Source organism: Cynoglossus semilaevis, chromosome 6 (genome assembly GCF_000523025.1).
Source record: "Cynoglossus semilaevis isolate Cse_v1.0 chromosome 6, Cse_v1.0, whole genome shotgun sequence".
Classification (NCBI taxonomy): Eukaryota; Metazoa; Chordata; class Actinopteri; order Pleuronectiformes; family Cynoglossidae; genus Cynoglossus; species Cynoglossus semilaevis.
In genome coordinates, this window is record NC_024312.1 from 12,916,000 (window position 1) to 12,941,448 (window position 25,449).

At 39.2% G+C, this 25,449-nt stretch overlaps 6 protein-coding genes across 13 annotated transcripts; 2 read left to right on the top strand and 4 right to left on the bottom strand.

Annotated features, from left to right (window-relative positions):
* Positions 1-109: 109 nt before the first annotated feature.
* chid1 (chitinase domain containing 1) lies at positions 110-4,567 on the top strand. Its single transcript, XM_008312136.2, has 12 exons — positions 110-458; positions 1,214-1,357; positions 1,657-1,789; positions 2,125-2,169; positions 2,251-2,357; positions 2,435-2,496; positions 2,597-2,686; positions 2,775-2,876; positions 3,297-3,446; positions 3,713-3,793; positions 3,887-3,929; positions 4,026-4,567. Exons 1-12 carry the CDS (start codon positions 360-362, stop codon positions 4,122-4,124), a joined length of 1,155 nt encoding a protein of 384 aa, XP_008310358.1. The 5' UTR covers positions 110-359; the 3' UTR covers positions 4,125-4,567.
* On the bottom strand, positions 4,161-6,040 carry gatd1 (glutamine amidotransferase class 1 domain containing 1). Of its 2 annotated transcripts, none has more exons than XM_008312135.3 (7): positions 5,854-6,040; positions 5,611-5,687; positions 5,422-5,527; positions 5,226-5,333; positions 5,040-5,131; positions 4,848-4,941; positions 4,161-4,756 (listed from the first exon to the last, which is right to left on the bottom strand). In XM_008312135.3, exons 1-7 carry the CDS (start codon positions 5,900-5,902, stop codon positions 4,716-4,718), a joined length of 567 nt encoding a protein of 188 aa, XP_008310357.1. In that variant the 5' UTR covers positions 5,903-6,040; the 3' UTR covers positions 4,161-4,715. The 2 variants fall into 2 exon arrangements, with proteins under 2 accessions (XP_008310357.1, XP_008310356.1); XM_008312134.2 differs by having other exon boundaries at positions 4,161-4,760.
* Positions 6,041-6,096: 56 nt separating this feature from the next.
* Positions 6,097-10,351, bottom strand: cd151 (CD151 molecule). Of its 2 annotated transcripts, XM_008312132.3 has the most exons (9): positions 10,213-10,351; positions 9,365-9,449; positions 8,764-8,955; positions 7,843-7,917; positions 7,615-7,635; positions 7,234-7,338; positions 6,972-7,127; positions 6,793-6,879; positions 6,097-6,689 (listed from the first exon to the last, which is right to left on the bottom strand). In XM_008312132.3, the coding sequence occupies exons 2-9, from the start codon at positions 9,446-9,448 to the stop codon at positions 6,630-6,632; spliced, it is 780 nt and encodes a 259-aa protein (XP_008310354.1). In that variant the 5' UTR covers position 9,449; positions 10,213-10,351; the 3' UTR covers positions 6,097-6,629. The 2 variants fall into 2 exon arrangements, with proteins under 2 accessions (XP_008310354.1, XP_008310355.1); XM_008312133.3 differs by lacking the exon at positions 7,615-7,635.
* A 150-nt stretch (positions 10,352-10,501) lies between these two features.
* Positions 10,502-17,708, bottom strand: cracr2b (calcium release activated channel regulator 2B). Of its 6 annotated transcripts, none has more exons than XM_025056592.1 (19): positions 17,548-17,708; positions 15,939-16,013; positions 15,339-15,589; positions 15,151-15,262; positions 14,911-15,058; positions 14,545-14,691; positions 14,348-14,438; positions 14,163-14,258; positions 13,888-14,075; positions 13,409-13,480; positions 13,207-13,261; positions 12,194-12,273; positions 11,983-12,097; positions 11,761-11,878; positions 11,601-11,682; positions 11,370-11,484; positions 11,064-11,171; positions 10,864-10,973; positions 10,502-10,743 (listed from the first exon to the last, which is right to left on the bottom strand). In XM_025056592.1, coding segments are annotated over exons 3-19 (1,887 nt in total). In that variant the 5' UTR covers positions 15,588-15,589; positions 15,939-16,013; positions 17,548-17,708; the 3' UTR covers positions 10,502-10,742. The 6 variants fall into 6 exon arrangements, 5 of the variants coding, with proteins under 5 accessions (XP_024912360.1, XP_008310362.1, XP_024912359.1 ...); XM_008312140.3 differs by having other exon boundaries at positions 10,864-10,976; XM_025056591.1 differs by having other exon boundaries at positions 10,900-10,973; positions 17,548-17,707.
* Positions 17,709-17,885: 177 nt separating this feature from the next.
* On the top strand, positions 17,886-21,019 carry tmem138 (transmembrane protein 138). Its single transcript, XM_017033111.2, has 6 exons — positions 17,886-18,157; positions 18,820-19,070; positions 19,106-19,306; positions 19,549-19,720; positions 19,862-19,937; positions 20,033-21,019. The coding sequence occupies exons 3-6, from the start codon at positions 19,179-19,181 to the stop codon at positions 20,143-20,145; spliced, it is 489 nt and encodes a 162-aa protein (XP_016888600.1). The 5' UTR covers positions 17,886-18,157; positions 18,820-19,070; positions 19,106-19,178; the 3' UTR covers positions 20,146-21,019.
* Positions 21,008-22,606, bottom strand: tmem258 (transmembrane protein 258). Its single transcript, XM_008312147.3, has 4 exons — positions 22,458-22,606; positions 21,987-22,096; positions 21,279-21,407; positions 21,008-21,186 (listed from the first exon to the last, which is right to left on the bottom strand). Exons 1-3 carry the CDS (start codon positions 22,458-22,460, stop codon positions 21,281-21,283), a joined length of 240 nt encoding a protein of 79 aa, XP_008310369.1. The 5' UTR covers positions 22,461-22,606; the 3' UTR covers positions 21,008-21,186; positions 21,279-21,280.
* Between the last annotated feature and the right edge of the window lie 2,843 nt (positions 22,607-25,449).

Genomic DNA, 25,449 nt, shown 5'->3' on the forward strand with positions numbered 1-25,449 from the left:
TAGCTGCACTGCCACCCATCGGCGCAGAAGTGTTCAGAACTGGCTTCAAATCGGAAGCTTTTATTCTGGAGAGAACACAACGCGGAAGAGACGTAGCACCGACACGCAAAACAAACGTGTCAATCAAACTGAACCCCACCAGCACGACAGGAGTGAGAGCTTGGTGTTTACAGATTAAACAGGGTTTTTTTCTGCAGAATGGCAGGTTGTTCTGTGTGATCTGCACGAAAAAAATGCAGCGTATGTCTCCTATTCTAAACATCTCACTCAGGAAGAGAGGAACGAAGCTTTCGTGTTGCAAACTGAGCTAACCGTTTTTATTTGAAATATTCACGAATCGTTTTAACTTGTTTTTAGAAATGAGAACGGCTTTAGTTCTGTTGTATATCATCTCCGGCTGCTGGTTGGTCAGTGGCACACTTTCTAAAACTGATGCCAAAAAGTCGCATAAAGCTGAGGTAAGTAACTTCATGTCCCCACCTATAAACTCTTTTCTTTCTGTGCGTGTGCGCGCATGCCAGATATACCTGTGAAATGTCAGTAAAATTAATTTAAACTACGTGTTTTCTTCCCGTTGAGTTAACTCCAGAGCCTTAGAATTTGGTTTTGAAGTCAGTAGCTTTGTTTTTTTAGTGCATGAGTACTAAAGACAGAAGTAATCTAAAGATCAAATATGTAATTAGTCTCTGTTTTAATTGACTTAATAAAAGAGAAGATGATTCAAAATATCTGGAATAACTAAACCAATCAAAACATTGCAAACGTTATGACACTATTTCTAATAGGTATTGTAACAAGAATGTTATGACAGAAGGAGATGCTTAAACAGTCACAGTATGTCTCTGAACATGTAGATTCAAGGATAAGCTAAAAGGAAGCTACAGGACTTCCGCTTAGACAACGAAAGCCCATTTATCAGATGTAGCTGTAACCTGTGCATTTTGGAGAAAATGCATGCAGTACTTTAGCGATTTCTGTGCACAGTTACTTGTTGAGCCTGTGCCACAACGGCCTTAACATAACATACCTGTGCCATAACATACCTGTCTCACTCCATTGAGAAATGCATGCTTTTCTAAGTCTGGTGTTCTCAGTTTGGTTGAAGTCACCATTTGTCTTTGTTCTGCTTTCTGGATGACTGTTATTACAGTGTTAGTACAACACTGTCTTCTTTACTCACCTCTATTCATTTCCCTTTTCCTCCAATGGGTAGACATCTCCGTCAGAGTATTCTGTGCTGGACAGAGGCCTCGTTGTCTCAGACCCAAACTGGAAAGACATAGTGAGGGATGAAAAGGTACACTGCTCTCACATCAAGAAAAACTTTCCAGGAGCGGTGCTTGGATACGTCACACCTGTAAGTTCACCTGAAATTCAGTCAGACGATAACCTTCAAAATTGTAATTTTTCCACCAGTTATTTCATTGGGAGTCCCAATGGAAATACTAGAAAGCAAATCCCAAATAATGGATCTGTTTAAATAACAAGAACCTAATCTAACCTCCCAAATAATGGATCCGTTTAAATAACAAGAACCTAATCTAACCTAACCTAAAACGAATATGCATATGTAAATTTTTGTTAGAATTTAAATCCAATTTAAATTTGTGTTTTTAACACAGTATTTGAATTCACCCTAATGGTTTTACCCTGCAGTGGAACGCTCATGGATATGATGTTGCCAAAATGTTTGGTCCCAAACTGACCTCCGTATCTCCAGTGTGGCTTCAGCTCCGTCGTCGAGGTCGCGAAACCTTCGACGTTACCGGACTCCACGATCATGACTCGGGTAAAAACCTCATTTAACGTGATTGCATCACCAATCAGGTGAACTCCCTGTATTTTCTGATTGGATAAAGTGACTTTGTGAGTTTATGTTGGAGTCTGGGAGTTGTTTTTGGGAGCTCTTCTAATAACAAAGTGACATCACTGAACCACCATGTGTTTGCTTTTGTGGTTTATGGTTGGTGGGAGAACTGCAGAGAAGTAGAACATGGGTGCATTCTATTCATAAGTTATTCTATCGACTGTAAGAGGTCCAATTTTAAATTTTATTATTTGTCTAAAAAAAGAATTTGAGTTCATTAAAAGCTATAAACTCAACACACGTTTTTGTTCTTGTAGGTTGGGTCAAAGCTGTACGGAAATCAAACAAAAAAGTCAGAATGGGTAAGAAGATTCTCCAACCTCCTTCACATACATCATGCGGTCTTAAAAACATATACATAATTGTTTTTCTTCTGTTCCAAGTGCCCAGACTGTTACTCGATGGTTGGTCTTACCAAGACTACATGAGCGTGCTGGGAAGTGAGGACGAGATAGAAGAGCTGTCAAACGAGCTGGTAGATGTTGCAAAGGTAAAAAGGAAATCTGTGTTGAAATATCACTTCTGTGCCTCAGTGTGTGTCTGACTGATGATGCTGTCTCCTGGCAGACTGAGGGTTTTGACGGTTTCACCTTGGAGCTGTGGAGTCAGCTGGGCGGCAACAAGAGAAGGCGAGTTGTATTCAGTACACGGCTGAAGTTGTGCCTCAGCCATGTTGCGATTGTCCTACCAATGATTCAGGAAGTGATCAAATATGTCTCCTCTATCCAGGGAGCTGGTGCATTTTGTGAAACATGTATGTGAGACTCTGAAGGCTAAGAAACTCGACTGCATTCTTGTTATTCCGCCCCCTGTGACAAGGTGATTGTTAATTGAATTTGTCGAAATGCTGTAAACGTTGTCCCAAAATGATGCTTTTAATTGCATTTAAAATTCCTCTTATGATCAGCACGGGACAGCCAGGGATGTTCGGCAGGGACGACTTTGAGCAGTTGGCCCCGGTGGTTGATGGATTCAGCCTCATGACTTACGACTTCTCCAGCGGTCCAAGGTGAGAGCACAGGCACAGCTGATGTAACGTACAGTCCCCCTCTGACAGACTGTGTATAAAAGATGACGTTCCTGGGAAGTGCAAGACTTTGGGGACATTACTGGTTACTGTTTCTATGATATCAACTAGTGGAGACCCCAGGAAGTTCACTTTTAATGACTTCTGTGCTGATCTGAATATTAAAACAGTTCCCCAGATTAGGGATTAATGAAATTCTGTGACCATTTTTGAAAATGAGAAACCCTTCCAGATTGGTGTTTAAATCTTCTATCTTGTTTCTTTTATCTTTTATCACTGTGTTCTGAACCTGTCTTATAAAGTTACTTTTGTGTGAAGCCCTGAAATAGCTCTGTTGACTGAATCTCTGATAAAATGCTAAATTCATTTTTGCACAAATATATATCTTCTATTTTCAAATAGTCCAGGCCCCAGTTCCCCTCTGTCCTGGGTGAGAGACTGTGTTCTGCAGCTCGCACCCAACACTCAGTGGAGGGAAAAGATCTTGTTGGGACTTAATCTGTATGGTCTTGATTTTGCAAGCCAGGGAACAGAGCCAATCCTGGGAGGAAGGTGAGCGTCTGTTTGAGGCATAAAACCAATGCTAATTAATGTTCTTCAATGTCACTCATTTTTCACTTTTTCTTCTTCATATCAAATGTTAAGAAACATCAAATGACTCCAGCACAGCTTTTCTTTAACAGTGTGCTCTGATATTTTTCCTGATATTAAGTTTGAGATCATTACAGCACAATCTAGTTTTGTAATTTTTATACAGAATTGTTTAGATACATTTAAGCTATGTTTGTCAGATCTTCACTTTCTGTTTTCGTCTGCAGGTACATTGAAATTTTGCGAGAACAGAGACCCAAACTGGTCTGGGATGAAAATTCTTCAGAGCATCATTTCAGTTATAAAAGGTAAGGACAAAAATCTAAGGTTACATTTCAAATTTCTTTCTTCCAGCATTATTTTTTTTTTTAAATTTTTAAATACACATACTCTCATTTCAGTGCCAATGCTGCAAAGCACGTGGTTTATTATCCGTCACTTAAGGTACAACTTTTTCCTTATTTACTTACTTTACTTTACTTAAGACACTTACAGCCTAGCAGAATATTAACATGTAAAAAACTGAAATGTAATTTACAGTCAATCCATCTACGGATATCTTTAGCCGTGGAACTGGGAACTGGGATTTCCTTATGGGAGCTGGGACAAGGACTGGATTACTTCTACGACCTCCTATGAGAGTTTCGCTTGTTAATGAAGAAAGTCATGAGCACATTCTGTTGATGTGTTTTTATTGCTGTGAACCCGAACATCGGCTGCTGTTTGCAGGATTGTTTTTCCTGCCAGTTAAAATAACCTCTGAGATCAGGGGTTAGTTCGTAATCACGTTGTTTGGGGGGAGTGAAGAGAACGGATGAAAGTGGAATGTGTTTTAATTGGCTCCAGCGGCAGCTAAAATGACGTTGAATTAAATTTGTACAGACCCACTGATACTCAACAACGGAAGGTACACGATCAGTATCTATTTATGTACATGAAATAAAAATGCTTGTTTCAGGCTTTGAAAATTAATTTACACCTCTGTATTCACTTTTGTCACGTTTTCCTTTCAATCAAGAAATGTGATTTTGTTTTTGTCGACAAGTTGGGACGCTTTGTCTTGGTGCCAAATATATCTTCAATAATTCCAAATATTTGTTTGATTGCATCAATATAAACGTGAAATCAAGTGTGCGTGTGTCAGATCCTATCTCTATTTGTCTTTACCACTAGAGAGCAGGATTAGATTGTGTACAGCCAGTGATGTTGACCGCATGTTCTGTCCAGTAATCAGGTGCCGATCTGTGACCACGTGTACTGCATCTTCTTGACTTGCTAAGGAAAAGACATAAGGACAGGAAGTAGGTCGGGTGTGTCGCTGCAACTGTAGTAAATACAGTATTTTTGCTAAGGTGCACTCACCTGTGTATGAACCTCCACTGTCTTTCACAAAGTCCTCCACAATCAGAGGCAGGTTGGCAAAATCTGGCCTCCTCACCAGTTCAAATACGGACGGCTATAACCAAAGCAGTAAGAGTTTGTTAATTTTTTTTACACCTACTTTAAACATTTAGAAACAGTCGATGTAAAGGACGTCTGATTTACTGCACCGACCCCTGTTAAACTGTATCCCTGGAAGATCCATTTGTGTCCCTCTGTAGCACAGCACAGAGCTGACACTCCCTCTCCCACTGCACAAACAGGCTCTGCACACAGCAAAACTGACCTAAGTCCAAATCTGTGCAGCAACTACACAAACACCAGACGCAAAGATTGTTTTTGAATTAACCTCAGACTCACTCTGCTGTGAGATAAAGTGTGATAGGATCCGGTGCAAAGAGCCACTGTGTGCCAGGTCATTCAGAGCTCCGGGGCAGTCAGGGATCAGCAGAGCCTGGTACCGGGCACCTGCAAAAAAGGTCAGCAATTTTTTAAGCAACAGAAAAAAATAAATGAAAAACGACAAGTGGCCTTCAACTGGATTTGTTTTCCTCACCGTCTATAGATTCAAGTTTGGCCGGTGTAGCATAAGGTTTTACACTGAAGTCCTGCACCCATCTGGCTGTGCTCTCATCCACTCCAACAAAGTCTATCGGTTTCCCCTGTAATGGTGACCATCACAACAATTTGTCGGTGCAGGGAGAAACAGGTGCGGTGGAATATAAATATATGTATGAAGTCTTACCCCAGGTGTAGCTGTCTGGAGATTGAAAGCTGCGGAGCAAAGACTAAAAGACTGATGGAAAGACTTCGCGGACACCCCTGAAAAACAAACACATACACACACACTTATTCGTCTATAAAACACAGGTACAACACACAACCTTAATAATAATAATAACTATGACCTAACACCAAAAGTAATGTAAAATACTGTTTTTAACCTGATGTTACTACGACTGCAGTATCGATAGTTATTCCCACTCACCTTGAGGAGACGCACTCGCGACGATCAAACATGTCGGTTTTGAAGACATTTTTATGAAAACATGTATTTTACGATATATGGTTCTATTTATCCCGCATCAATTATTTTAGTCTGTTTAAAAATCCCACCGGTATTGCTATCGGCGAACTTTGACGATGAGGCACAGGAGGAAGTCCTGTCACGTGACAACAACATCCGGTCACAACCTTTGACAATAAAGGTTTAACAAGAGGCGAAAAAAAATAGAACTACCACTTTTTTAATTAGCGTTAGCAACACATCTACTACAATTATAAACAGCAACAATTATAATACAATTAATAATAATAATAGAATTAATAATAACAAATTATCAATAATACAGTTATAATTTGAGTATACGGCATGAAATAGAGAGACGTTGAAAAGAAAAACACACTTATGAGATACACTTCCAATGTATTTAAATGATGGGTTCAATATTTTGGAATTATGGACATAAATATTTGTTCACTAAATCTATGGAAAAATTAATGAAATAATAAAACAAAGTATACTGGCTAAAATGTATTCTAAATTGGTTTTGATCAGTAGAAATAATTCAAAAATGAGTGTTTAGAGAAAAAGTACAGTGCTGTCCAGCAGCTTTGATGTAGTTTCAATTATGTCTAGATGTCAGATAAAATAGATGAGTGATAATACAGCCTCCATTACTATGGTTTAATGAGTGAGCGATCATAATTTTCAGTCAAACATTGTTCAGTATTTCAGGTGATTCATTATGTGTGTGTGGGAAATTAGTACGGCTCTTCTTTTAAACTGTGATGAAGGCAGCAAGTGAACATCATTCCGACCAGCTGAAAAAGGAAGACCAGAACAAACTAGTTATAAAATATTTGTATGAAGTAAAACACGGTTAACTAAAATAAAACTGTCATTCATCAGGCCTTCAAGTTTTACCTGAAGAAATGCAATCCCAGTGCCCACTGCACCAAGAATATACAACTGACTGAGTGTAAAACTCTCCAGTTTCATGATGCAGCCTCCCTGTATGTGTGAGAAAGTAAAGATGAAGTGATTTTTTTTTTTTTTTTGCCAATTGAGCCAATGATCAAAACCAAATAGACAGGTCTTCTCACCTCCACATTGTAGATGTTGGATGGATGGTCCCTGATACCACAGAGGTCATCAGGAGTTTTACAGCAGCTGTCAGGAACAAGACGTGCATTATCTGCTCTCTGGATCCACACACTGTCTTTCCAGTCTGTGTAGTTGTTACTGCCGCAGCACATGAACTAAGAAGTAGCAGAAACAAGAGGAACAGGGACAGATGAGGGTAAATGACACTGGTCTGTGTTCACATTCAGTTACAAACGTGCGGTGTCATCTTCATCATCACACCTCCTGCTGTAGTCTGTCCACAGCCTGTGTCACACTCTCCTCCCCGGGCTGCTGATATTTCTGCTGCATGTTAACCTTCAGATTCTGCCTGAGCTCCTCGTCCAACTGTGGGAAAGAGAGAGAGAGAGTGAGTGAGAGAGAGGTTACCATGTGGTTACCAAGTGCCTGTAATGAAATGTGAAGTTGGCATGGGCCCATGTGAAACCTACAAACTGATCCCACATGCATCTAATTTCTGACCCTGGGTCTGTCGTCCTAATCTTGGCGTGTCGTTAATGTTTTGATATACTTTCCTGGTGCAGAGTGATAATAAACCATCACAATCAACCCATTATGAGACAAACTGATTGACAGAAAAGGGAAACATGATGAAAAGATTACCTGGAAGCAGAGAGGAAAACACTGTAACCAGAAAAGAGGGAAAAGAGATGTGTGTGAAAAGTATCGAAAACACGTGCAAATGAAGCTCATGCTGTTAGAGGCTTGCAAAAAAAAATTTTGATAGTAAGAGGTGAATAAACGGTGGAAAGTAGGGGTTCCGGTAATCTCTATCCTAATGATTTAACTGTAGCGTACTAACACAGAAAAGTACAGTAACTCCTCTTGTACCTCTTGGTATTTTATGTAGGCCAGCAGACCAGCAACGATTTCCAGTAGGAAAATACAGAGCAACAGGATCAAATACTGGGAAACAGAAAAACAGGAACACAACAGTTAATATAATGTTAAAACATAAAAAAATAAAATAAATTGCATTGTCTCTTTTGGCTTTTGCACAAATTGGAAAGATTGCAGGAAAATAGACCATTACTGCAGCTCAGGTTTGCCAGCACTTGTTTAATACGAAAAAAAAAAAAAAGAAGAAATGTGACTGTGGAGGGGAAGAGCTAAGATCACATGAAAAGTCATCTCTATCTTTTTCTTCTTTAGTAAGTGTTATTCCTAATCTACATAACACCCCTAAATTAAGTAGTATATTTATATTTTTTCGATCAGAAAACAACCAAATAGAATTACAGTATATAAGTACTCACTGCAAAGGTCAGGAAATATGTAAAATACCTTAATAAATTAGCTTCTTTTTTATTTACCTTGTTGTCTAAACGCTTATCCTTCTACTGCCTATGTTTTTTTTTTTAATCTCTCATACCCAGACTCCCTCACTCCCCCCTCTGTGACCCTCTCCAGGTTAAGCAGACGCCTGTAATGCCCTTCATTCCATTGGCATGAGTCAAGCTCTAAATCTAGACTCTTAAAGACACAATCTACATGACTTTGTCAGGCCGGTCTGACCTAATATGCAGCAGCGATGACTGCAGACAGACAGAAATGACCCAAGGTCATCCTGGATTAACTTTCAGTACAACAGACTCAGACTGGATTAAGTGTCCAACCCATAACTTCAGCGGTGTCTCTTAGTGTTTCAGTCTCAACGAAATCAGAAAAAAAATCTGTACTTCAGTGACTTGAGTGACCAACAGGTTTGTTTTTCCAACAGTGTTGTGTTTGGTGTAACTGGTCACTGCTCACCACAATCAAAAGACTCCTCATCTCCTTCAGTGTGGCACAGCATCCTATCATCCCCGTCACTATGACTATGACTCCGGCAGCTATCAGGATGTACGCTGAGGCAGAGTAGAAGCTGGAGTTCAGTAAACTGATGTAGTCACTTTTTTCTGTCAGAGTCCACACTCCCACTGCCAGCACTGCTCCTCCTGCCAGCTGGAAAAAAAAAGAAAAAAAAGGCCGTTATCAGTTCAATTCAGGCCAGGTGCTTCAGTGAGCCACAAAACTGTTGACACTTGTACTCTGAAAATCTCACGGTGACGAAGAAACATAACACGTTTTTTTTTACTGGGATAAAGATTATAAAGCGTGAAGAAGAAACACGTTGTTTTTTACTGGGATAAAGATTATAAAGCGTAATGAGAGCAACACAATTTTTTAATTAACTACTTGTGCTTATGAATTGCATTTTGCATTTATGTAACAATGACAAATAAAGCCTCTTCTTTTTCTTGATATATAAGCAAGCCCGTCATCTATTTCATTCTTTGGAACAAGTCTAACTTGTAAATTATGGTGATGTGTAGCAAAACAATAAAGAAGAAGTCATTTTTATTTTACTTACCCAGAAAAGAATATTAAATAAAAACAGAAGATATTTCAGACAAATTGTCCCACAGGTCTGCTTTTTTACACGCCGGTTTTCCATTCTGCAATAGATAAAAATAAAACATTTTAGTACACGGAAGCTTCAACTGTAATCACAGAAACACATCTGGAAAACATCAGATGCAGTAAATCTCCCTGAGGAGAGGAAGTCACACCCTCTTACATTCATGTTTACATGCAAAGATTCCCACTAAGAACCTTAAGTCACTTGACGTCTCGTACTGCTGTGTCTGATAGATGTTCTGTGGTGCAGCCGGTGTGAAATGATTTAATGGGTGGAGGTCTAACATAACTGCGGTGTGTGTATATAAGGTACAGAATATGAGATGACGACATGTAGTCACATTTAGATTATGTGTGTATTGCACGAACGGGAAGCCAAATATAACGTGAAGGGCTTTGAAAAACGTGCAAAAAGCTCAATGATTAAATCACACGTTACAGGAAAAACATCTACTCAACGCGCTGTCATATATCAGCTGGTAGACAAATACTGTACATATATATCTGTATGTGTGTATGAGTGTGTGTCCTCATCCTAGTTTGTAAACCTGATCTGCTCTATACTGTTGACTCCCAACTATTTACTAAATGGTCGACGAAAAAAAACTAAACCTGTGGAGAACCATCTATCACCAAAATAAAAACCACAAACACACACCTAATGTTTAAATCCATGAAACAAAACACTTCATGTGACTGTGAACCTCCAGCAAAACAGATTCTATAATGGTCACTTCAAGTTATTTTTAACTCATTGTGTCATGGAAAACCTGCTCAGTCCTTAGACCAAAACACTCCTACCTGATTTGAGGTGGGGGTCCTGATGGATGTGGAATATCGGGGGTAAGGTCTTCTCAGCTCCCGGTAACCTCAGTGTCAAAGTGCTTCCGTCCTTGAGGGTCAGCTGCAGCAGTGTAAGTTACGAGTTGACACTCAGACCGGAGCCTCCTATCACAGCGTCTGGGAGTCGCTCCACATTTGGCACAGCAGGCCGGTTGCCCACTCACATGCTTCATACAGCACAGGTATACTGCCCCCACCAGGCAACTCAGGTCCATCAAAAACAAATGTGATAACAACAAGACGGGGGTCCACAAAATAAACACTTTATTTAAGGAATTGTTTTTAGGAGTTCATTTGTGAACCTTACAGACCTCTTAGGAAGATGTGTTCACGAAATGGAAAAGGAAATAAAGGCTCATGTTACCGGAGGAACGGTTTCAGTAGAACTGTCTTTTCTCCCCTGCCTACAAGCAGCAGCGTTTTTTAGATGTTTCCTCCGTCAGTAGAAGGGCATCTTCACATTGTCGGTCATGTTGGGCCACCAGCATCCTGACACGAAGTAGTAAAACAGTACAATTAGTATACAACAAAAAATGAATACAACCGAAGTTGAAGAAGATGAAGAAGGGAGAAAGAGGAGAGGAAGAAGTACTAAGAGTAAGACAGTACTACTGCTGTGACGTGGTGTGTCGGAATATGTCATACTCTGCCAGTTGAGTCATCAGCTCCTCGACGTTACTTCCTGTCTTGGCACTGCACTCGTAAAATAAAGCTTGGTGCTGCTGTTTAAGACAAAATTCAGACATTTCATTCACACCGCTGGAGAAATCCCTGACCAGGAGCGGCTTCAATATTCAATATAACCTCACCTGTGCTAGTCTCTCCCCCTCCTCCGTCGTCACCTCTTTGCCTTTCTTGCCTGCCAGGTCCAGCTTGTTCCCCAGCAGCATTAACACTGTGCCTTCATTCATCTTCTCCTGGGACACACATCAGATGAACAGTATTTACTCACTCGGTCAGTAGGAGGAAAAAGGAGCATTTCATCCAACATGAGCAGCTTGGCTCTTCAAAATCCACATCTTTGTGAAGACAAACTGTGCTTTTGCTCTGTTGTTGTCCATTAAAGAGTGTTTATTCGACACAACCAACCCTGCATCACACCTCCAACTGTTCACCTTTGCAGCCTCCATCCATCCTCTCACTGCGGTGAAGGAGGTGGAGTGAGTTACGTCATACATGGCCAGGACCCCGTCAGCCTTTCTGTAATACTGCTCAGTGATGCTGCGAAACCTGCAAATGAAATAAAAAATAAGTTATACCACAAATTATAAATCAATAAAATACTGTAAGAGGCTGGGTATGGATTTATTGGTGACAGAATATGACAAGAGCATTGATGCAGCCACCTCTCCTGTCCTGCGGTGTCCCACAGCTTCAGGGTGATGGTGGTGGAGCCCAGACTTAATGTCTTCATCTGAAAATCTATACCTGACAACACAGAGACTCCAGGTTTGATCATAAATGCCCAGTATGGGAGGAAATGTCATCAAATAAGATTAGCCTTACCCACAGTAGCACTAGATTTACTTAAGGAGCTCCCGGTGCAGTAGTAATGGATGAAGGAGCTCTTCCCCACACCTGAGTTACCCAGGAAGACCACCTTGAACACTTGCTGATTTCTGCTCTAAAATTCAGGTAAAAAAAACAGACTTAATACATAAAAAAAGGAAAACCAGACTTAATACATTTAAAAAGTCTACAATTAGTTGATTTCATATTTTGTCCTACCTGGCTTTGACTCTGCTCAACGTTCTCACACCTGCTGCTGCAGGACGACTGGTGTCTCTTAGATGCACTTGTCATCGCCGTGTCCTGCTCCAACTCGTCAGATGAGCTCAGCTGTCTTCAGAGTGTAAAAAAAAACACACAGAGACTTAGTAACTTCACACTGTGGAAATAACCAAAATAATGACATCAGAGCCACGTGCGTTATACGAACCTCTTCAGCGGCTTCTCCTGCTGTAAGTAGTTACCTATGATTGACCCTTTCTTCTGCAAAGTCTTTGTGACATTTGGACTCTAAAAAAGCGTTTGTGTGAACAGCAAGGCAGAAGACACAATTAAGATTGTTCTGTGGTCTAAAGTAGGCATTTATACTCTCAAACAAATGCAAATAATGTTAGTTTCCGATTTTATTTTGTTTTGTTTTGGCAATGACGATGAAGGTCAGGTTGGAGGGAGAGTTGAGGCTGAGAGAGTTGGAGCACGTGATAAGGGGAAATATTACAATATTCGGACAAAGAATGGTGGAAGATGGAGCTGTAGCGAAGTGGACGTCCAGAAAAAATCCACGGATTTACACGATGACCAAGAGTAGAGGGAAGAAAACAAAAGGTTAACTCTGAGATGATTCTCGGAAGAAACGGACTGAAAGAATAGACTCATGCAAAAACTACTAAATTAAAAAAATAAAAAGAATGTTAGTGTTCTTACTAATACGAGGTCAGATGAAAGGTCACCTACAGAGAAATGTGAGATTTGTGGTAAATGAAATACCTTTTTTATTAATCAGTAGATACTGACCAGGATTTTTTTTCTCACCCGCATAAATTCGATTTAATTTTTTAACAATATAGTACAGTCTCATTAATGTTTATATACTATTTATACTATTATAGTTTTTATAAATATATGAAAAATACATTCCTCTACAGCGCTCTCGGACACAACAGAAAATGTCATCCAAAAAAAGGGTTACTACGCAGAATCTACAGAAAAATACAGTACTGATAAACTGAACCGGTCAGTGACAGTTTAACAAGTTCAGTTAATGACCAACAACAACAGCAGCAGCTGCCTGAGTTAATAGCCATTGTCCAGAGGCCTGTAGCCATTCCGGGACTTAGCTCAGCGTGGATAAATCTCCTGTGTCCATGGTGAAGACAGGTCTTCACTGAGGTAGTAAGTTAACGGCAGAGCAGGAAGGACAGTGCGTCTGTGACTGTGACTAACCCTCTTCTGAGTCTGCTGGGCGTCCTTCTCATCTCGCAGCTTTTTATTCATGTCCCTGAGAGCAAAAAAATAAAGCAGCACAAAATTGAAGTTTAAATTCCGTTAGCTGATTTTTAGGGTTCTTTTTTTGTTTCACCCTGACGTCATGGGGATCTCACAGTACAGTACAGTAAAAGGGATGACATCATCAGTACAGCCTCACCTCAGCAGCTCCAGTTGTCTTAAGAGGCTCTCCTTCTCTTTTTGTATGTTCTTGGAAACCCTCGTCACATTTCTAAAGAAAGAAAACAAATTAAAACAGCATTCTAATTAAAGGCCACGTGCAGGAAATGGGAAAATGAAAATACTCAAATCAGTTGTATAACTCAGGGCCACCCTTTCATCTAAACATCTGAGATTATTCTGTGGCCACAGATATTATGATAACAGTCAAACTGGCAAACAAACAAAAAGTCTCTTCTTGTGCAAAAGTTGAATTTTACTGTGACGATTATTGACTCACAGGAGCGTACATTCCCACTTCTGCACGATTATTGAGTTGAGTTAAAACCTCAGACATACTTGTTTTCACAGTTTCCAACTCCGGTGATGGCCAATCATGAGACATGTGACCAACATCATTCACACAGGACATTTCACGTCACATGATTTTACCATTCTTCTGGGACGGTGTCCACTCACCTCTGTCTGGTCATCTGTTCCTGTGCGGCGTTGAGCTGCAGCAGACTCAGCTGACTGAGAGCAGTCTGCAGCTGCTGCCTGCTGTTCTCCACCTGCTCCTGGAGCTGCATGTTGATGCTGCGGAGCTGCTGGTTCTGTTTCCTAAAGTTGGCCTGTTCACAGGTCAGCTGCCGGATCCTGGTCTCCAGCTTGAGACAAAGACAGGTCTCACTGACTCAGCGGTGAAACTTCCAGACTGTTCCAACATAAAACACACGTGTTGACTGACAGTTTACCTCCTTCTGTTTGGACAGTGTCGTCTCCAGCTCTTGCTCTCGCAGCTTGAGTTCCTCTTCTAGTTTTTGTCCTCGCTGCATTTTTCTGATGCTGTCCTTGATTTGAGAAGAAACACAAACACTTGTTTCGTCAAGGGACACAGGTCATGGAATACATTTCCAAACATTGAGTATTAACTGTGTACTTGGGCATGCTGTTTCTGTTTCTCCTCTCTGAGTTGACTCTCCATGTCTTCATATATAGAACGGACCACCTGATCGTGTTCATTCTCTCGCCTGAAACAGGAAGGAATGAACATTGTCGAACTCACACTCACAGCAATAGAACGTTCAATTTCTATTGTATTTTCATTCGGAGAATTCACACAGAGGAAGCCCACACCTGCACAAAGCCTGTTCCAGACTGTCTCTCTCTCTGATGGCATCCTGTAAACGGGACACTGTGTGGACCAGGACCCCCTCCAGGACACTCAACAGCTCTGGTCTGTCTCTTTGGAGCTCACACCAAAGAGAGCAGACGTCCTGTTGACTGACAAACAGCACAACAGAGCAGGTAAATAAAAACCTTGAACTCGCTTGAAAGTAAACAATACTGTCCAGCAGGACACAGTATGAAAGGGGAAAAAAGAATATAAATATTTTTTATGGTCAGTATAATAATACAACAATGATATATAAGTAACATTTTCTAAGGCTTTTACATACAATAAAGATTGTTGACGGTTAATAACCGAAAGTACATTCTTACTTTTCGAGGAGTTTGTCCGCCCCCAGCTCTATCAGTAGGTCTACAAATCCAGCCGCAGCAGCGTCCTGAGACCACTCCACTTTGTCTGTGGCCTCCTCAGCCTCCTCCTGACTCAGCTCTGTAGAGTCTTCAAGTCCCACCAACTCACCTGCACACAGGCAACCATTACACCTGCGTGTGAAAGATGAACAACAAACAGGATTTTGAGCCATCGCAGCCGTAGTCCAAGGTTGTACTCACCCAGCACGGTGTTAAACTCCAGAGGAGTAAGAAACCCGTTGCTCTCTCTGTCCATACTGTCAAACACGGCCTCCAGCTGTTCCGGGGACAGCGGCAGCTCCATCTGTAGCCTCTGACAGGAAGAAACAAACACACAGTCTGTAGATGAAAAGATGAATATTCACAATTCTACAACTTAGAACACTTACCTGCATATCTCGCTTTGTGATGAAGCCTTTCCCCTCTTTGTCACACAGCAGAAAGAGTTCCCTGGCTTTGCCCATTGTCACCCCTGGTGGACTTCTTGACACTGAGTCTTTGAATGAACTCAGTGAACTGTGGCTGCGACTCGGCCTGGGGCTTCCAGGAGGCAGGCTGAAAAGTCTGGGACTCATCGATGAGGCCTCGCCACTGCCTTGACCCACCAGCACTTCATCATCATCCAACCACTTAGACATCGCTGCACAAAGGATCAGCATTATGAAATTGAAGTGTTTTTTAATGTATATTTTGATAATAATACAAACACTGTTGGAGACTCTACAAGACATCAAGAGTTCATAAATGCAGACTTCACTTTCATAATGAAAATGTTAAGATAAAACCTGTCAGTCAGTACATTTAAAAACCTCAATAAAACAGGTGTTTGTTTTTCTTCTCATTTTCCAAAAAATATTTATTATTTATTGAAAGCAAGTTTTTTTCAGTATTTGGTTCTGTTGCCATACATAGTTCTGAGAAAATTTGGCATTAGCCACAGTATACACGACATAGACAAACAAAAACCAGAAATCAATTTTTAACTTTACTTGTATTTACATCAGCTCCCGGTCTTCTCTCAACTGCTTCAGAATGTCAGGAGAAACAGGAACTGCAGGTCCTCCCTAGTCAAACACATAGTGAAGAGCAAACTGAGTTGTGTCTGTGCACATGATCTCCAGCTGCTGTGAGCAGCTGCTGGACTAAAGTGTCTGTAGACATTAATGACTGATGACTTTAATGACTGACTTGGTAAATATGACACAAATCTATTTGTCATTATCTAAAGTTATGCAGTTTTTTTGTGCAAAATTATGACACAGACGCTGGGCTGGAGGCAACAGAGCCGACTGCCATCTCTGTGTATTTACATGAATATGCAGGACATTAAACTGATGTTGACTAATGAAATGCACCAAAGGGTTCCAGGATATGACTGGAACGAAGAAACAGGATGGAGTCAGGTGAGGAGTGTCCTCACCCTGTACAGGGTGGACCGGCTGGACAAAATGCAAATAAATGTTTGCACGTATTTGCATTTTCAGCCCTATCACAATTGCAAAACAAATGTTCACTCTCATTAACGATGGATAAAATATGTCAACAAGTCAACTATAGTACAGTGATTTATGACAAACAGACTGATAGCAATGAGCAGCTGACATAGTTGATGTGGTTATCTTAATTCACTCACTAGAAGAATTGTTTCTATTCCTCTGATATTTTACAGTATTTTATTTTGGCCAACTTTAAAGCCATAACGTCCTATATGTGTTTTAAATATCCATTGATATTTAATTCCACCCTGTCACCGTTGTACATGAATGGATGAATGGATGAACCTAAAAAAACAAAACAAACAAAAAAACAGACAGAGTCGCCCTTGATTTCGGAAGCCTTTGGCACTAACAAAGATAAGACATTAATGACTTAATTTAACTCCTGTCGTTAACATGATAATTTTGTAATTTTTTTGTATTTCGCTCCTATCTTCCAGTCCAATCCGAATCAGGCGTGGTTTCATGTAATAAAAACAATAGTTTGTTGTTTTTTTATGTATAAAAAAACCTATGTGGTATCTAAGAAAACATAATTTATTTATATGTGAAGACGACAAAAAGTCCATAAAACAGGTCAAGTATACCGCAGTTGATTTGTGTAACCTTCAAAACGTCACCGTCACTGATACGGAGCTTTTTAAGATAAGAGTCTTGTGTAAACATTACATGTTAAGAATTTTACGTGCTCAACTACATTTCACTTTCTCCAGAAGCCACGTCACAGGTACAAAAACGTCAACACCACACCAAACCAAGATTACTGACGTTATATTAATAAAACAGCGTTAATAAAATAAATAATAAACTGTTATTAACACGTTCTGTGACACGGGCTACACTTTACGACTTCAGTAGTCTGCTTCTTAAAGCGAATTTTGTAACTTGAAAGTTAAACCGAGTGAAATACTTCTTCAGTTTTTGGTCAAACTTTTTTGGTCATTTTACAAACCTAATCTAACGTTTGCAAAATGACCAAACGTTGACCGAAAACCCAAAAATAAGACAAACTGCAACCATTTCGGGACTAATGTCGCAAATGCGAGCTCAACCAACTGACCCAAACATAACAAACTTACAGAACAACTTTACGTTTACTCACGTCTGTGTTGTCTGTCAGTCTGGTGAAGTGTGAGCCACAGACACACCGGTGACTGGCAGGTGTCCCCCACAGGCTACTGCACCTTTGCTCACCTCAGTCATTCCCTCAAACTCAGGCTGCAGTCGCTAGGTGGCAGTCATCGACGACATTTAATAAAAAAGAGTAATGACAGTCCGAGCCCCTAGATGGCAGTAATGCAGTTATAAGTACTCAAAGAAGAAGAACGTTGTTACGAATTTGTCGTAATGGTTAGTGTAATCATACCAGAAATAATCTGCAACACTCTCTTGCAGTCAGTGGTTTTATATGAATATATATTTTTTAAAACAAATGTTTTAATCCAGTGTCTTTATATAAATTAAGAATTAATATTATATCTAATATGTACAATTCGATGCTAACATTTTGACAAATAAGTGAATGTACAAGGCCAGTTATTACGGTAAAATCTGCGTTGCCATGGATATTGCGGAAATACACACGTTAGCGGAATCTATGGCGGCTGTGAATGTTTTGGTGTGTGACTTATTGTTTGGCTAAAAGTGAGAATACGATCTATTTATTGTTTGTATTCAGCAACGAAGTCGGCTTTTTTCTTTAAACATATCGGGTAAGTATCTCCGAAGAAAGCTTACATAACAACGTATAGATTGTTAGCGTGTCGAAAAAAGAAACTTTTAGCGTTAATATGGTGTTGTTGTAGAGAGCAAACACCGTTCGACTTATTGTGCTCAAAGGGCTGTATGTATTGGCTTTTATTCTTAAAAGCGGATGTTAGTTAACCGTATCGAATCGCCCAGAAAGTAAACCAGAGTATATTCAAAAGAAATCAAAGGCTATCTTACGGGGTTTATTTTGAATACCAGATGTCGAATGTTTATCGGCTCACTTTGGACTGGTTCAGGTCATTTACCTTAACGCTTACAATACGTGCTCACTTGACATTAAGTTGTTTTGACGACGTGAAAAATAAACGTAACGGTTTGTAGACACCATTGTTCACTAAAAATAAATTGTTATTTGTATCACTTCTACAACCAGAGCAGCAACAAGTGCAACTACAGGTAAAATAAAAGACATTTTCCCAACAACAACCGTCCAAACACCAACTGCCCTCGTTTACCGCTAATTTGGAGCAATGACAACCAGTTGCATCACACGCTTAACGACAGTAAATAAAGAGAAATTATAGTGACCCTTCTGTTCTGAATGAATTATTTTTTTTCGTTTTCTATTAAAAACCAATGCCACCTCTCTTTTTTGCCATTGCAGATAAGAATCTCCACAGCAAGGATGCCAACATGCGACATTTGACAAAACACAATTCATCTGATGTCTTGGACTGTCTGCATCATATGAGAGAGGATCCTGATGGAACATGTTGTGCGAAAAGAATAAGAGATACTGTACACTCAGGAACAAGCACCATTTTCTGCCCATGTAAAAGGACAAGTCGTTAAGTCAGAAGTCCTGGTTTCTGCACAGGAGATTGTGTAACAACCAGATTAACGAGTCGCCATCAAGTCAATCCGTGAGAATCAAGTTGAGTCGCCATCAAGTCAATCCGTGAGAAAAATAAGGCAGAAGAAAGGAGGAGAGAAGAGTGCGGATCTTAGTTTCAACAACTGAAGATGCTCCAGACCAGTAACTACTCACTGGTGCTGCTGATCCAGCTCACATTGTTGACCTATGACCTCTTGGTCAACTCCTTCAGTGAACTCACAAGAGAGACACCTGTCATTCAACTAGTGCTTTTTATGTAAGTCAGTAACCAGTATTATTCATATGATCCTCATATCATATTGTAGCTGCATGTATTACGTATATCGGCCTCAATTGCATTTATTTTTCAGTGTTTTGCTAGTTAACAAAATAATTAAATGCACATTGAGTATTTGTTTTGATACATATTTTACTCAAATGTAAAACTTTTTCCTCGCCTGCTCATTTTGACTTTTTTTTCAACGTCATGAAAATTAAATATATGTTTTACTTCCACAGAATCCAAGACATTGCAATCTTGTTCAATGTGATCATCATCCTGCTGATGATGTTCAACACCTACGTGTTCCAGGTGGGCCTGGTTTCTCTGCTGCTGGCACGATTCAGGGCAATGCTCTTTTTCTCTGCCGTTTACCTGACACTCAGCATCTGCCTGCACTCCTGGGTGTTGGTACGTTTAATCACACAGAAACAGCACAACAAAACAAATTTCCATCCTGCTCCTTTGAAACCATTACATAACTTATTTTTACGAAAAATACTGTGTAACTAAAAGGAATTCTCTGCCTGATACAAATTTCTATTCTCCAAGAATCTCCGATGGCTTGATTCAAACCAGTTCATTTGGACAGATGGTCTTTTGGCTCTTTTTGTTTTCCAGAGAATCGGTGAGTGGCACATTGACTCACCATTGCCATCAAATGTAATATGTTCTGTGATGTGCATCATCACCAGGTTTTCTCTTTTGTTTTCTCCCAAACAGCTGCAGTACTGTATTACTACTTGTACAAACGGACAGCGGAGTATATGGGAGACCCCAGACTGTACGAGGACTCCATTTGGCTGCGTGACGCTTTTGCCAAAGCCCGTCAGTAAAGAAAGGACAGTTCTTTGGTCATACACCAGCATTGTCACATGCTTTACTATATCATGGAGCAGCATGTTCTTAAAGAGCTCTGACACTAACACAGTGCAATGACAGACTGTTAAATGCTCGTAAAATTACTCCTGGTAAGGACGATGAAGCCCAAGGTCGGTCTGTGTACAACTGGCTCTTGTGGCTAACTTGGCAGCTACTTGAATGGTGAATGCTTCATACGTGTTTTATTAAGTTACCCAGGAATGTGTCTGTCAATCAATGTGGCCTTTGAAAATCAATTTGTTGATTCCCAAATGATTAGAGCAATTTGTTTTATTTCCCACAATAGTAATCGTTTCATTGTTTTGCCTTCCAAAGACAAGTGTTGTTTACTTTACATTATTGCGATCCCTGCTCGTGTGAACTGAGCTGGGATACTTCAATTGTATTCCCTTTGTTGTTAATTAAACAGTGCCTCTTTAAGCCTGGTGTTATCCTTTACTCATGGAGGTCATTATTATCCTGCAGACAAGGTGACCAGACAGCTCTATTTATAAACCTAGGATTAATCCAGGATTGAGGTTTTAGGAGTCTCTGGTGAAACAAACTATAAATAGCATGGCCTCTCAGGGTCATCAGAAGGTACCAGGTCATTTATGATTAGAAAAACAGTTTCAAAAATTAAAAACAATGTTTTTGGTTTTTATTAAAAGATGATGTTGAATTATCAAGGAAGTAATTTTTATTTATGGGCAATTGGACACAATAATAATAAAAAAATATTAAAAATGATTAGGTGAAAGTCAAATAATATAACGTATTATAAAATTAATTGTTGCCCTATAAGCCCTACATCTCAGAGGTCAGGAAAAACACAAGTTTTTTTTTTTTTTTAAACAAATCACCTTTACTTGTGGCTGAAAAAACAGACCCCTTTCACATGATCCCGAAATATTGTCAGTGCAGTCCACTTGAAATCCAGACTCCAGTTTGTCTTGTGTCTCATGTCCTTTGTTACACCGGAATGTGTCAAATTCTTTTAAGTCAATCACTGGAACCTGCAGACAAATGAGAGAAAATATTTAAAATATATAAACAGTTTCATTCATTAAAATGAAAAACAGATAAGAATGTAATCATATAAATTTACCTTCATACATAAATGCCAACCCAAAGTAACAAGAACAATACACCGAAACCCATGAAAAGTGAAGCCACAAGGGAGATCAGCAGTTCTTTGTATACATCCCTGGTGTATTTTGTTGATGTTACCTCATAGCTGACAAAAAAGTTAGGGAAAATGCATACAAAGTCTTTTATAGAAAACTGCTATGTACTGCTGGTCAATCTGTCCTCAATGGACATTTATGTAAGTCACTATTAATGCAAACAATCTGAATTTCAATTGAATTCAATTACAAAAAATATACATTTCTATTTCCTGGCTAACACTTCTTCAACAGCTGCACCCTCTATGGGATTACTGAACAGTCATAAGTCAAAATCTTGGGTTATTGAGTCACTTGTTCATTGGCCATGATTTTTGATTTCTTTGTATAATATTCAATGAACTACTTCACTGTTAAGCATAGTTACATTTTCAATAATTGTGGAGCTGGGACTATGGGAATATAAACATGCGCTCTCTTTGCACTCACTTTATGTTCAACAGAATCAAGGATTTATAACCATGACTAATTAATAACCACATATAACATGAACTTTTATTTGATTCTGCAACCAAGCTTTAACTTTTGCCAAGAATGCTCTTGATTCAACAATGCTGGAGATCGACCTTAATATGTGACACATTTAAGAACACACGCGTTCAACCGAAAATGTAGCAGTGAAAGGATACACGAAGAACCAGGCAGTGAAGAACATGCCGATGGCCAGTAGAACCACGGTAAGGTGCGGAAACACAGCCGGGTTCACCGGGCTGGTGTATCTGGTCATGGCTTCAAGCTCCTGTAGACATAGCGGAGACAAGAGGAAACAGATATAAGTACGGGATATTTAAACGGGTGGTACCACAGTCACATTACAGTAAACTATAATTCCCAAACTGTAAACGTCATTACATACAGCAAAATGAATGCCTGTTCCCTCGTTTAGTTTCAAAAAAACCAACTGAATGGACTCTCAATAACCCTCATACTAGCCACCAGTGCTAGTCTGTAGCGTATGGTTTTGCAGCAACACAAAACGTTGGTACATACAACAATGCGCCATAACTTGCTTAAAATATTGAACAACACAGGTGAACGTATAAATAATGCCCGTACATTGATGCTATATTCGTATAGAATCAAAAAATAATTCGCCTCACCATTTCTTCTGGATGTGCAGCTCCTGTCTACTTTCTGACCAACATGAAAAGGCCACGTACTGATTCTTTCTTCCTTGTTACGTCATGACGTACGATTTACGTCTTTAACGTGGGCATTTACTACCCACTAAAATGGTGTCAGGTAAACTGCTCAAGCGTTTGAATCGATTTTTTAAAGGAAATATGTATATAAAATAGCACGTCATTTTGGTTAATTTGCGTAGTACCATCATTACATTTCCCAAAACGTAGTGTAACTGAACAGAACGCATCAGTCTTTTTTAATATATAGTAGCAGAAGGTTATAATAACGATTCTAATTTAGGCCAACCATCAGTGGTAGCAACGACTTTACCTGTTATTAAGATACTTATTTACACAAACAACCTATTTATGGAACTTAAACTGAATATACATCTACGCCGATTACTCCTGTTTCTACTTCTTCTAATTCTATTTTCCTGACAGAAAAATGCAGGGCTTACAATACCAGTCACTAAATAAACGCTGTGTAGAAAGAGTTCGACTGCCATCTAACGGACACAGTTGGTATTTAATGTTTAAGGAAGCAGGTGAAGCAATAAAAGCAGCAAGATTTCAACCACAAATCAGACTATTATATATTTTTTATTTTGGGCAAATGCAATGAAAACATAATAATACAGTTGACTTAACATGTAGTGGTGTTAAAATGCGGCCCAAGTTAAGTTTTTATGGCATTTTTTATATGTCAAATTGTGGTAGTATTAGAAGTGCTTGTGTGTTTTATTTTCATCAACCATTTCTGGCAACAGCTTAAAGTGGATGTATGATGGAAAACAACAACAACAACCAAAAATATAAAATAACATCACAAAATACATGCCAGAAAAATAAGCACTGGTTGTTACACAATTAAGCCGTAGTATTACATACACATTACATGAACAATGATGCATACTGGGCAAAACAGAAAAAGTTCATTGTGTATATACAGTGCAAAGGTGCTGCAGTGGTTTCATTATACTGGCTGGTGCATTATAAATAAGCTCAAACAGTACTTTACCCATAGACGTCATATAACTACACCAAAAATGTATTTATAGCATGAATACTGCATTCCATTCATATGCTGTTTAGATAGTGGCGGTTCTTCTACCAAGAAATTTAAAATACACTCTTTGTTTTTTCTTTACTTCCAATAGAAATAATATCCATTTTGAAACCAAATTTTGGCAAAAAGCAACAAAAGCTTGTTGATACGGGTGGATATGGAATTATATTAAAACAAGATATAATAAAAACAAATGAGGAAAACTCACATATATGGACACTACAATATTAAAAATGTACAGGCACTTGAAAGTATTCAGACTCAAAAATATGGAAGTCCAGTGTATCTGAATTTGTCTTTGCAGTGTATGTAGTTAAACAGAGATGATTTAACTTGGGCGGAGAAACAAGTGAACACGCACCTAAATGGACCCAATGTGTTGTTTTATTACAGTTAGACAAAGCAACACAAGCAATTCCAGTGTTTTGAAATATTGTCAGTGTTGAACTTGTTACAGTTTAATAATTAGATGCAGAGAGACGTCAGTGTTTCTACATGTTAATTTCCAGTGATTCTTTTTCTTTTCCAGTCTTAACACAAGTAATCCAGTGGATTTGTTAAGGGAGGGGGTTAATGTAAACCTATTTTAAGGTCACAAGAGCAACTTTTTTGTTAAAATCTTATTGGAAATTGGAAGAACTTTCTGCATACAGTAACTTGCCCTCAGTATGGTGGTTTACAATGCTCCACTGTACAGACCCCAGGTTGGCCAGTGTTCACTACTGAGGTGTACTCTATGGGGGTGGCAACTATTTACTAACAAGGTGTCAGTAATCTCAACTCCAGTGTATGAAATTATTACTATCTCTCATACTGTTTTGTTTAGTTTTGTTCTCAGTTAAGAAGTTCCAGTGTACTAACAAACTAATGATGACTAATGAAAAAACAAAACATGGCTTCGACCATTGCCTGTTTTCAAAAATATAAAATCCGCAAAAAAAAGAAAGAAAAGAAGAATGGCTGGTGTTAAGTGTCCAGGACACAACCATAAGAACTGAAGTGCTTTCAACCACAGGAATTTTACTTTGAAAAAAGCCATGAACTCTGACAATAAAAACAATTGTCAATAATGATGATGCAAAACATTTTCAGGAACTGAAATAAAAAAAACAAATTTAAATAGAGTTTAAAAATCAAGGTTCAATTTTCCAACGCACTTTAACTTGGAGTGGGTTATTGTGGGGACAGTGGATTATAGTTTGTTCTCAGTTTAATCTCTTTAAAACTATGTACAAGATGAGACCAAGAAAAAAAAGTTGTGCACATTTTCATCACAACTATGTGTAGATATGTTTACTCCGAGGAGCTTCTGTAGTGTTTCTAAGGCACTTGAATGCATCATCTTCCTCCTTATACACAACTGCTTTGGATGAGAAAATGGTAGTCAGAGTACGAGGTTTCTTCTTCGCTGCCACAGCTCATTTCCCCCTATCAGAAAAAAAAAGTTGATCTTTAGGAACAAGTTTCACCCAATAGCTGTATGTTACTAACCAAAGAAATAAAGGAAATATCCCGTCTTACCGACAAGGAAACCCGGAAATGATAAGTCACGTCCTGTGAGGAGAGCACAGGCACTGACCACAGGTGACGAGTCCCCTTTGAGAAAAGTAAAGCATTTTAAAAGATAATAATTTAGTTTGGTATATTTGAATTTTGTATGTCTGGATTACATGACACACATGTTTCCGGTAATCAAACAAACACTGGGTAGAACCAGTATTTTCCACATACCTTTGTTGATGTTTTCAGATCACCTAAATATTCTGCCTCTGTGTGGTTAGGGCATAAGCGCCCCCTTTTGGCTCCACATTGCTGTACCCACACATTATTTGATGACCTGAAATCAGTTGACATTCTGTTATTACAAAGCAAAAGGCCTATGTTTACTTACTAAAATCA

Coding starts and splice junctions, on each gene's coding strand:
- chid1 (XM_008312136.2), top strand. CDS start 360: ATGAGAACGGCTTTAGTTCTGTTGTATATCATCTCCGGCTGCTGGTTG. Junction 1,358..1,656: donor TGCTTGGATACGTCACACCT/GTAAGTTCACCT, acceptor TTTACCCTGCAG/TGGAACGCTCATGGATATGA. Junction 1,790..2,124: donor ACTCCACGATCATGACTCGG/GTAAAAACCTCA, acceptor TTGTTCTTGTAG/GTTGGGTCAAAGCTGTACGG.
- cracr2b (XM_008312139.3), bottom strand. CDS start 15,587: ATGTCTAAGTGGTTGGATGATGATGAAGTGCTGGTGGGTCAAGGCAGT. Junction 15,263..15,338: donor TCACAAAGCGAGATATGCAG/GTAAGTGTTCTA, acceptor TCTTCCTGTCAG/AGGCTACAGATGGAGCTGCC. Junction 14,259..14,347: donor AACAGAAACAGCATGCCCAA/GTACACAGTTAA, acceptor TCTCAAATCAAG/GACAGCATCAGAAAAATGCA.
- tmem138 (XM_017033111.2), top strand. CDS start 19,179: ATGCTCCAGACCAGTAACTACTCACTGGTGCTGCTGATCCAGCTCACA. Junction 19,307..19,548: donor ATTCAACTAGTGCTTTTTAT/GTAAGTCAGTAA, acceptor TTACTTCCACAG/AATCCAAGACATTGCAATCT. Junction 19,721..19,861: donor GCCTGCACTCCTGGGTGTTG/GTACGTTTAATC, acceptor CTATTCTCCAAG/AATCTCCGATGGCTTGATTC.
- cd151 (XM_008312132.3), bottom strand. CDS start 9,448: ATGGAAAACCGGCGTGTAAAAAAGCAGACCTGTGGGACAATTTGTCTG. Junction 7,636..7,842: donor CCTACATAAAATACCAAGAG/GTACAAGAGGAG, acceptor TTCTGGTTACAG/TGTTTTCCTCTCTGCTTCCA. Junction 6,690..6,792: donor CTGGGATTGCATTTCTTCAG/GTAAAACTTGAA, acceptor TTCCTTTTTCAG/CTGGTCGGAATGATGTTCAC.
- tmem258 (XM_008312147.3), bottom strand. Junction 21,408..21,986: donor TTCACTGCCTGGTTCTTCGT/GTATCCTTTCAC, acceptor CTTTTTTGTCAG/CTATGAGGTAACATCAACAA.
- gatd1 (XM_008312134.2), bottom strand. CDS start 5,902: ATGTCTTCAAAACCGACATGTTTGATCGTCGCGAGTGCGTCTCCTCAA. Junction 5,688..5,853: donor CGCGAGTGCGTCTCCTCAAG/GTGAGTGGGAAT, acceptor TTTGTTTTTCAG/GGGTGTCCGCGAAGTCTTTC. Junction 5,132..5,225: donor ACACTTTATCTCACAGCAGA/GTGAGTCTGAGG, acceptor TGCTGTGTGCAG/AGCCTGTTTGTGCAGTGGGA.